Source organism: Rhopalosiphum padi, chromosome 2 (assembly GCF_020882245.1).
Source record: "Rhopalosiphum padi isolate XX-2018 chromosome 2, ASM2088224v1, whole genome shotgun sequence".
Lineage (NCBI taxonomy): Eukaryota > Metazoa > Arthropoda > Insecta > Hemiptera > Aphididae > Rhopalosiphum > Rhopalosiphum padi.
In genome coordinates, this window is record NC_083598.1 from 90,009,180 (window position 1) to 90,021,049 (window position 11,870).

The 11,870-nt window shown below is 30.0% G+C and overlaps 2 protein-coding genes across 2 annotated transcripts; both read right to left on the reverse strand.

Annotated features, from left to right (window-relative positions):
• Window positions 1–6,486: 6,486 nt before the first annotated feature.
• Window positions 6,487–7,510, reverse strand: LOC132919262 (uncharacterized). The gene is given in 5 exon segments (XM_060980681.1): window positions 6,487–6,740; window positions 6,823–6,944; window positions 6,946–7,023; window positions 7,100–7,194; window positions 7,294–7,510. Coding segments are annotated over 5 exon segments (600 nt in total). The 5' UTR covers window positions 7,487–7,510; the 3' UTR covers window positions 6,487–6,628.
• Window positions 7,511–10,093: 2,583 nt separating this feature from the next.
• LOC132919138 (uncharacterized) lies at window positions 10,094–10,681 on the reverse strand. The gene has a single exon (XM_060980482.1). The coding sequence runs from the start codon at window positions 10,679–10,681 to the stop codon at window positions 10,094–10,096; it is 588 nt and encodes a 195-aa protein (XP_060836465.1).
• Between the last annotated feature and the right edge of the window lie 1,189 nt (window positions 10,682–11,870).

Genomic DNA, 11,870 nt, shown 5'->3' on the forward strand with positions numbered 1-11,870 from the left:
TTATTAAAAAAAAATAGTAGTTAGGTAAAAATGTAAAACACTTTTAAAAAAAAACTGGTATTTGGTAATAGGATAACCAGTATACCGTGACATCACTTCTCTCAAAAAACGTTGTTTTCTCGGTTTTTCAAGGATTTTCTAGTCCCATTTCCCCTACATTTAATTATGTTTCCGACTGCACTTCTAACACCTCAATATCTATTGATGTACAACAATCAACTCAGCACTCGCGCATACCTCTTAATGACCTGAAAATCAATTCGTACATACCTATTTATGATCGGAGAATCAACTAATACATAAAGTAGGTCTTGGGAAACAACTCACTTACTGCGTTCAAAATTATTTAAATATTCTAGGTAAATTTGTTAATTAAATATCAATTTTAGAGCAACAAACAAAAATACCCAAGTTTGTAAGTAAGTTATAAATTTTACTTAAAACTTATTTTGTGATTTTGTCTTATCAATCTCTTATAGTTATATTAAATGTTGTTATTAAAATATAATATAAATAAGGTAATTCGCTAGCGCAGCGATCGAGTTGCCGACTTAGTAATGCATATAGTTGATTTATACCTTCTACACGGTGGCCTCTCGTGAGTGAGGCGGACCCACAGTACTAAAATCCTGGGTTGCCACTGCATAGACTAATAGGGCACTACGATAACATAAAAAAGGCAACCTATATCCTATATATTAAAATGGATTTACTTATTATCTTTATGTATAAATTTTTAACTATAAGAACTAAGAAGTGTTCTCATTAATATTAGGTACAAAAATTGAAATAATGAAATATATAATTATTTATTATATATTATATTATTATAATATTTTTAATGTAGATGGTTTCTAATCAACATAACAACCGTCTTGTTCAGGATATTTCTGCCGAATTTTATTTACAACACAATGTCATGATGGAATAACAATATGATTATCCGTACAAATCTAACAATTTAAACACTTGTATCATACGCATACGGTATACAGTATACACATTTAAAAACATATTAGTTAGCAAATTGCATTAGAACATGATCAATGGACTTATAGTCATTTTACCTTTTCCTATAGAATTTCACAAGTTTATCCAATAAGTAAATTGTTTATAACAAATATAACCCCTCTCCCCCCGAATTTTTTTTCTAGTTTCGCCACTGAGCTTATCTCCGTTATACAGGTTTTTGTATTGTTAATTTTTTCCATAAACACCAATCATTAATATTCATTTTTGAACGACTCGAGGCGTGTTTAGGACCAAAATTCAAGACAGGCCTGGTTACATTCAGTATTCAGTGTGCTTATATAAATAAAACAATTCTTGTTTTTGATTTCAAAATGCATATTTTAGGTATACTTAAGGCCTTAAGGATATACTAGTTATTACCACTCTCTAATTGTACTCTCATCTCTAGTTCATTTGTACCTTTCTGAGTATCAGCTATTTTAATTTCGTCCACAGTGAGCTCAAAACTATCAACTATGTGTACATAAATATTATAAAATATTGACATATTTAAATATTTGTAATACACTGTCAAAAACAAATAAAAACTGTTAAAAAAATTTTTTGTCTATATGAGAACACTTCTTATAATATAAAAATATAATATAACATAAACTTACAACTATTTCAAGTTTATATAAAATATACAGGTATATACTACATAGGCAATAAATAAATAAAATAAAAATGATTATTGTATTATAATACATTACTTTACATCGCAAAACAGGATCCAGATGATGAAAATATAAAAGTTGAAAAAATACGTCCGTCATAAAGACGTGTAAACATAAAATGCAGTTGATCATCGCTTCACGTTTATCAACACTCAACATAGAATACGTCAAATACGTTTATTTTATATGAAAACATAATTGCCAAAATAGAATACCTACTCGTATTTTTATACATCCGCTAATTGTTGTGACTATAATAATATATAGGATGTTATTTATAACGGAATTCCTAATTAGAATATCATGTATTTATAAAAATTACATTATACTACTAACTGTATAGTACTATAGTGTGTATAACCACCTTGTTGATTACAATAACAAAAAATATAAATAAATAATCTAGACCGCGTCGTGTGATCTTGTGACGTCACGCGGTTATCTGTCTGGATTTAAGCAGTGCCTCGGTCACAGAATTTAGATGTCTGTATTTCAGATATCTATGGCCTCGATGATGAATCAACGAAACAAATATTATATTTAGCATGATTAATCATGATATTTAGTACCATCACTACCACCGTTAGTTATCATATTAAAGCCAAAATCATATTTTATTTCTTTCACATAGTCCTTTATAATCAATGCTTATTATAGACTACACTACTACAGTCTTTCATAACTATTGAATTTTATAATGACCCAATGTTTGTATCGAATTGACTAGTTAAAGTTATTTATTTAATAAAAACTGGTTAATTTCTAAACTAATATTTGAATTTTTATTAATATAATAAATTTGGATAAGAATATTAAATTGATTCTTGATGAATTGGAGACATTAAACCTACCTATAGGTACAGAAATAAATATGAACGTGAATTATTCAAATATAAGTGGTTCTGGACAGCATGAATGCAAAAATTTATGAAAATATTGAGACTGAAAGTAAATTAAAAATTTAGTTATTTTATATTTGTAAGTAAATTACTATAGGTATTTTATTATGAAATAGATACAGATGAAAAATTAGGGATGTGAAGCCATAGTAAGCAAATAAAAATTAATATGGATTATTCAAATGACAAATGTTGAAATATAAGTAATTCTGAAGAGCATGAGTGCATGACTCTACAAAAAATAGGGGAAATATTAAGACAAAAATGAGAATGTAAATTAAAAGTTTATTTATTTTATATTTGCAATTAAATTATTATTTTTTAATTGATAGTGTTTCTGAGATAAATGCTGATGTACCATCTAAGAATAAAGACATTTGTGAAGTTTTATTTGAGTCTAATGATAATCCTGGGTAAATAATTTTTTATTAATATTTAAATAGTTACTGGTGTTGGGTAACTATATTATTTTAATATAAATATATTAACCAATTAACCATTTATAAAATAACCATTTAAAATTAGTCAGATATCAGTGCCTGTAGTGTCTTCTTAATGTTTTTATATACCAGTCATTAAATCATAGTATTTATAGCTTAAAATAAATTAACTCAAAGTTAATAGTTGTTATTTTTTATAAATGTGATCTTGTTTTATGGAAAATAAATAAATTTACTATAGAATATCTGAATATGTTTGTATAAATGGATTTTCTACAAATTTAAATAATTTAAATTTTACAAACGAACATAAAAAAAACTTTAGAAAATATCTACTAAAACTTACTATAAGTACAACTTAAAGTTTTAGTAACTAATATCGACGCTTCCAGGGAAGAAGGTCAACGACATTTTCGTTATTTTACAGGAGAGCCGAAATAAAAATACAATACATTTTTCTGTCCTATTTTATAGGAATATCATAAGTATATTATACTATATTACAAGTATAATTTGTGTATAAATCTATTAATTGATCATGTTTCTAGTGTATTCTACTTACAATTATAAAATTTACTGATAATTACGGTAGAAATTAGCTTGTAAACGATAATATGGGGCTTACGCCCATTATTTCTCAATATAATTTCACAACATCATATCGACAGGTACAAGAAAAAAAGAGTAATCGACATATTTAATAGTCGTTTACGCCGAACTACACACCTGATAATTAATGGCGTTTACGAAAAATATTTAAAAATCGATAGTAATTCGTAAAAAAATCGTATCGATACGATCGTTGACTCTATCGATAGAGAATCGTGGCGTTTATGCCAAGATGCTATTAACTCATTTTCGGCCAAAATGTCGTTTACGACCTTCTTCCCTGGAAGCATCAATATAATAATTTAACCCAAACTTAGGTATTTTAAATATAATTTTAAGTTTTTGAAATAAAAATCATTGGAATACAAACAAGCCTTACTAATGGCGATCTAATTAAATGTAATTTCATTTCATATTCAGAAAGTAAATGTGTTATAATAAATTACACCTTTACTTTCCTGTGCTCGTTGTTTGGCAACATAAATTCACCTTCATTTGCTTCAAAAGGATTTTTATACTGGAAAAGAGCTGATGAACTCATATAAAAACATGAAAATTCTTTAAAACATTGTTCAAATATTAGCAATGAAAAACCGAGGACAAACACTATGTACAATTTTAATCTTAACTATTTAAGGAAGTAGTCATACAACAATGTGAGCAACATATTGGGTAGTTATTCTGGATTACATGTTAGAATAAAAATAACAAATTCATTGGCCAAGTTTGTTCCCTGCTCAACTCACTCATTAAATTTAGTGGGAGAAAATGCAACTAGCTGTTATAAAGAAGCTGTTTATTTTTTAACTTTCTTCAGAACTTAAATATATTCTTTTTGGCATCGACTTGTTGTTGGTAGATTTTAAATTCTTTTTAAACATTGAAAAAATATTTTCTATTGCTATAAACATAGGCGTGACTAGTCCTTTGTCCTTTAAATTAGTGGGGGGCTAGATTCTTAAAAATGTTTTTTAGCAAATTTTTTTTAATTAGATTATTATTTATTGTTTTTACTGATGTTTACAACTGACTTGAATTATTATTCGTTTACATGAAACATTATATTTTTTTATATTGTAAGCGTTGAACTGTAAAAGTGCCTTCACTGGAAGGTATCTTTAATCCGTCCTTCACGCCATAGTTATCTATTTCATCAATTTCACTTATTGTTCAAAATTTATGTAACAGATTGTGGAAATATAAATAAAGTAATAAAAAAAAATATTGTAAGCAAAATAAAAGTAAATACTAATATGTTTATAAGCACATACATTTGCCCAAAAATTCTGGGAAGGCTGAAGCAGTGAAGCCCACCCAAGCCCCCCCTTTGATTACATCTATGGTTATAAAATATTTCTCTTATATTATTCTATATACCAATATATAAATAACTATTTTTATCAATATATTATGATAAACCTTTCAATAAACAGTTGAACAGTTCTGATTTTAAACTTTGAAGAAGATTTTGATCTGATCTTGCCGATGAATACAATGAAACTTAGTAGTCTTACTTAGTTCAAATAGATTTATTGTCCACTTATTTCAACAATTTTATCATATATAATATGTGGACTAATAGTTATAGTTATAGTTCAATGGTCTGCAAACATTATGACAACTTTGTCCTTGTCAAATTAAATATAGGTACCTGCTTACATATATATAATAAGTAATAACAAAACAAATAATTTGTATAGGTAGATGATAATTTTTTTTTAGAAAAATTAAATTATATTATTACTAGGATCGTGAGAGAATTAAAAGTTGTAAGATTGTAGGTATATTATAGTATACTGGAAAACACAAAAAAATATAAATTAGATGTGAAGAAATATGTATTTCTGAGAAAGTTATAATTCAATATAATATACCCAAGTATTAAACAGTGATAAGTTATGTAAAAGTAAAACTGAGTATAACCGGTAGATAAATATAATATGGATTATTATACAAACCTTATAAATAAACACGTATTTGTATACCCACACATAATACATTGAGGTTCAGGTACCTATACTAAGAGTTCAATATATTTCGAAAGGTAGGTAGTAGCATTGATTATAAATACTATTTATAATCAATGGTAGTAGGTACCTACTATAAAGTGTAATCTGGCGATATAAAATTAATGTATATAAATTTAAAAGGAACTTTTACGTTGTGTAATTTAAGGGAAAACACAACAACAATAATTTTATTCTCCGACGTAAGTACCTACTAATCTACCATATTGGGAACAAAATACAAATAGAACAGTGCAATTGACTAAATATAAAATGTGCTTTCTATGTTTTCATAATATAACATGAGGCTTAAGAGGACGTGTCACCCAAAGCGAAACGTATACAACGTCCAAGAGAATGCGCTGTTAGGTGTTTTCGCGATCTGCAAGCACTCACTATTCGCAGTCTGCTCGTTCGGGAACGTCGCTTATTATTATATGAACGTTCTTCTGAATACTTATATGTCGCGATGTACTATTTTCTTGATAACCGCACGCCACGTACCCACCTTCTATTTTTTAAATTAAGTTACTGCTAGCATTTGTATATACACTAAAATATAGATCGTAAAAACTGTAATACAATATAGCTTGATTCGTATTTATACCTTTATTACTTCTAATTCAAATAAAATAAGATACCTATTTATTCTATAATAAAATAAAATAAAATAATAATAATCAATATAGTACCTAAATATTAAAATATAGTAAATAAAAATAACACAATTGAATTAATATTAAATTTTCGTGTTTCGTCTTTCACGTTAATCTGTTATTTTTTAATATATCCTATTTATAATACACATTGTAGTAAATTTACTAATTGACTAATGGTGGACAATTAATATAAAAAACAAATGTAAATAATAATAATTTCTAGAAAAACATATATTGTTTGTGTGGATGTATTATTTCTCCATTTAAATAAATACACCTAAAAATATAATTTATTATATATATGAACTATATATTTTTTTTATCTTGTTAATTTTTCATGTTTTGTATTATATGTGGAGGCTCAATAATGTCACTTTTTAATAATCTTTTACTATATTGAGGGTCTATAATTTCTCTGAGTAAGCACTCTTCGTAAAATCTACAAATAAAATTGAATGAATATTATATACGATTCAATGTAAAATTAAGTACCTATGTCCTATGTGCACTGCAATACTTACAATTTGAGATGCGCTTCCATTTTTGAAGCCCAAAATACATCGTCATACCTTATAACTTCAAGATGAGTCCATTTTGATGTGTAAATAAAAAAAATACATATTTGACGACCAGTGATATGTAAATTGCCCTTGTATTTGATAAAAATAATGGTTTTCTTCTTTTAAAGTGTATATATTGTTTACAACTTTCATATAAGGTAGCTAAATCAATATAACATTTTAAAAATATATATCTATGAGTATATTATATAATACACAACAACATGTTAAATACTACCTTTTTATCAAAAACCGCTTTTTCTAAACTTTCGTAATTTTTAACAGAATAAGGACATTTAATTTCACAAATCGCATCCTCTCCGATTAGCTCATCTAAAATCAAAGTTTTTGTTAAATTTATTTATTTTTATTAAATATAGTATGAAAAAATAATAACAATCAATAATCAAAAAAAAATATAAAAATTGTTACCCGGAGTCGCTGCTAGGTAAGGAACCATTCTGTCGATAAACAATCCACATTTTGCTATTGGTTTTTTAATAATTTCTGTGAGGGTTTTTATGGCTATTTGTTCAGTAATTTTACCATATTCGGTTGCGTTGGTAATCACATTTCCATAAATTATATTATGTACCATTATTTTACATGATGTCTGAGGTCGCATCTCATATTTTTCCAAAATTGGAGGCTGTCAAACGCTTTCGTCTTTCTTCAAACCACTTTTGGTTATTAGCTTGATTCTTAGTTTCAATTTTCTAAATGACTCAGAAAGTGTAATCGATAAAATATGTTGTACTTTTTTAATTTCAAATTCTTCATCAGACATACAATCATCGAGTGGTTCTGCAAGTCCATAATTTTCATCCGGGCCTTTTGATGTTGAATTTTTATTTTTATACTTTCCTTTTGATAAGAAAAAGGCTCGTCTATTTCTTAAACTTTTTTTTATCAGTTGAATATTTCATAAAACGTTTGGCAACTAGTCCTGTTAAATAAGATAAAATATAAATAACTTATAAAAACTTAAAAATATAAGTTACCAAATAAGTAGCCAAAATTAAATTTTATTTAGATTTAAATTTTTATTTATATAATGTATCTAAATTCTAAATCATTTATGTTTTTTCTATTGATTAATTAAAATATATTGTACATTTAAGTACATGGGTACTTTATAACTTGTATATAATTTGTATGAACTATGAATTCAATTAATATTTATTATAATTTTTATAAATACCTGGGCTTTGCTTTGTTATATTTTTGTGAATCATACGAATATATTCACCATATTTTTCTGGATGACGCGTCCTCTTAAGGTTTATCACAAAATACAACAACGAACCTAACCTATTAAATAACAGTATATATGGTTATGGTATAAACACTGTATACGTGAACCAAGGTTACATATATATACAAGTTTAAGCCACGTCATGAACATTTAATTTTTAGTATAAATAGAATAGTGTATACAACACGATAACGTGGTTAATCGTGTGGTAAACATGTATAACCACTCTGGTATATCAAAAGATTACCACACATACTAACCAATCATAGCAAAAGATTTTTATTTTTGTGGAAACAACGGAAATCTGCATTTAATACAATTTTTTTTTTGTGATTTCTGCAAAAATAATTTGAGACTCAAAAATGAATACATATAAATATATAATTATAAATAGAAAATTATATAATAGTTAATAGTTACATTAATATATTTAACTAAAAAAAAGAAACATGCAAATTTTAATTTTATGATATCGCTACTACAGCTGTTATCGTGTTATATTAATAACTATACTTAATTTACAAATTGTACTTATTTAGTCAAGTATATCTATAGAGTATTTTTAGATTCTGAACAGAGTGATGAATGTATTGATTTTATAATTATGTGTATTTTTTTTTTTTTTGTTCGTCTGTCATCAGTCATCACGTTTTGGAAATTGGAGTAGTAACAGTGCTTTAATTTTTGATTTTAGTCCCTCTTTGAAAAAGAAAATGAATCTAGTTGGTACTATAAGAGCTAAAAAGTAAAAAATTTCCAGTAGTTTTCAAAAGCGTTATGAAGAACCCTAAAAAAGTAACGGAAAAACGGGAATTTGTAAGCATAATCAGTTTTCGACAAAATTTATTTTTTTTATTTTTCTATAACACAAAAACGAATCATTGTAAATACTTTAAATTTTCACCAAATGTTTATATTAGCGTTATTTACTTGAGATTAAATTTTAAAAATATTTTGACTTTTTTGAAGCTATTTATAGACAATTGAAATTTTCGATTTTTATACGTTTTTCTATTGAAATGCCTATAAAAAAAGTTTGGTAATCCAAAAAATCTATAAAGTTTAATACAAAGTTTATTATAAGTGCTACTTATGACTTATCGTAGTAATTATATCAAAAATCGTTAGTCACAATTTTTGTTCATAAGCATTTAAAATTCAAATGTTTATGAAATATGTCAAAATCACGAAAATTTGCAAGTAATTTTGAAATTGAAAATTCATAAAATAACAAGGTTCTCCATAACTTTTTCTTAAAATAACTGTACAAAAAACTCCAGCATCAATATAGAAAAAGTGTAGTTATGAGCGTATGAAATTTAATTTTTTACGAAATCACGTAAAATTACGATATATCATAAATCGATTTAAAATATTCATTGTTATTTAAAAAGTATAAGTTGTAGAAACTTGAATCTTTCACCAGTCTTTGAGAAAAATATATTACAATTTAAATATAGGTAATAATATAATATAATATATCCTAGACTGAAAAATCATCTCCGCATCCGTTCAAAATCGTTTTTCGTATACAATGATACCTATCATTGCATTCAAATTTAACACATATATTATAGTAACCTACTCTCAACCTCTACTATAGTAATTTTTTTTTTTTTGTAAATACTCTACGGAGAGGAGCCGCTCTCGCATCACTGCCTCTCCGCAGAGCCTCGTTTATTCAAGCATAAGTATAAACAATTTACAGAGACTCCTAAACTAACCGGCATACGGTTTACATTTGATGGAGTACCTCTAACCCTCCTGATTTGGCCTTCGGTCTACAGATTTTAACTTAACTACAGTGTTATTAGTAGCTATTGCTGCTAAGTCCTCTCCTCCTTGAGTTTGGTTACCATAATGTACTCCAGGAAGTTTGCGATTAGATCCCGCGATTTCCTATCCTTCATCATCCTACTGCCAATGTTATCTCGGGTGTTAAACTATCTCCCAGCTCTCCTAGCTCGGCGTAGAGTTTTATTCCCCTAGCAGACCACGCATCACACTAGAAACTGGTGTGCTCCGGGTTGTCAACTGGGTGGTCACATATGATGCATTTCGGCGTGCCCGTGATCTTATATTTATGTAGTCACCGAAGCAACCATGACCTGATAGCGCTTGTGTGATATAGTGGTTTACATTCCCGTGTTTTCTATATGTCCAGCTTCTGATGTTGGGCAGTAACTGGTGTGTCCACCAGTTGATTGCCATTGATTGCCAGTCACCGATGGTTTTTTGTCTGACCTCTGCTCGTTCCTCTGTGCTGGTGCAATTCCTAATCTTCTCCCTTTCCGTAGCTAATAGGTCGATGGAGGTCATGGAGCTTAACATGGTAGCTGCTTCGTAAGACGTTGTACGATATGCCATCGTCACTCTAAGAGCAGCCCTCCTGTAGGCTGCCCTAAGGTGTTTTAGGCAGTGCTCGCGTTTGACTACTGCTGAGGCCCAAGCTGGTGCTGCGTAGAGTAGCTGGCTAAGTACCACACCGGCCAGTAGTTTTCTTTTTGCGAGCGAGGGGCCACCGATGTTGGGGAGTATCCTCAACAATGTATTGGTTGTTCTCATTGCCCTTTAACCCGCTGACTTTGCGTGCTCGATAAAGGTTAGGGACGAGTCCATTAGCACACCGAGGTACTTAACGGATCGCTACACCTCGATGGCCTGGTCCCCTAGCTTAAACGATGGGCTCACACAGCCCTTCTGAGAAGACAGCATGACAGCTTCCGATTTCTGAGCAGCGAGACTTAGTCTGATGCCATTTAACCAGTCTGCTACCTTCGAGAGCGCATAATTTATAGCGGACTCGAGAAGTGGAGTAGTTCTCCCAGTACCGACTAGGGATACATCTTCCGCGAACCCGACTACGTTCACGTTATGAGGAAGGTCCAGTTGGAAGACCTCATCATACATTACGTTCCAAAGTATAGGCCCCAATACGGACCCTTGAGGCACGCCACTCGACAATGCTCTGCTAGTGCCTGCATATAGCAGGCTTCGATCGGACAGGTAGCTCCGTATCACCCGGATTAGGTAGCCTGGGACGTTTTTCTTGACTAAGGCCTTGTCAATGGCTTCCCAGGATGCAGTGTTAAATGCGTTGGTCACATCGAGTGTGACCAACACACATAATTCTTTCTTGCAGAATGGGGCAGTTGAGGTGTTCCGGACTATCCTTTGTACCTCGCCGATAGCGTCCGCGGTAGATTTACCCCGGCGGAAACCAAATTGTTGTGGGGAAAGCCCATTAGTGCTTGAAAGATGGGCTTCCAGCCTATTAAAGAGCAGTCTTTCGAACAACTTACCCACACAGCTCAGCAGACAAATTGGTCTGTAGCTTGACGTTTGGTCCTGTGGTTTGTCGCCCTTTCTTAGAAGGACGAGTGTGGCAAATTTCCATGCCATTGGAAAGTAGCCGGTTTCAATGCAGTGGTTAAATGTGTTCAGGAACATTTGAGGGCTTTTGGATGCCATTAATTTAACCACTTTGTTTGGGATTTCATCTGGTCCCGGGGCTTTACTGTTTGGCATGCGGTGAACTGCCATTTTTAGTTCGTCCTCAGTGAATTTTTGCAAGGGTGGTGCTTCCTCGTACTCAGCTCTTGCAGGTGGAGGGTGTTCTACTATACTACTATACAGCAAAGCGATACCCACTTGCCCACTCTTTTTTTCTAATTAATTATTTCAGGAAATTATGCAATGGGTAAATCCTCACGGGGCACTCTGTATATCGTTTGTTCACCAATTTTGGGTACTA

Bases quoted from the DNA above. Each gene is read 5' to 3' on its own strand.
- LOC132919138 (XM_060980482.1), bottom strand. From the start codon at position 10,681: ATGAGAACAACCAATACATTGTTGAGGATACTCCCCAACATCGGTGGC.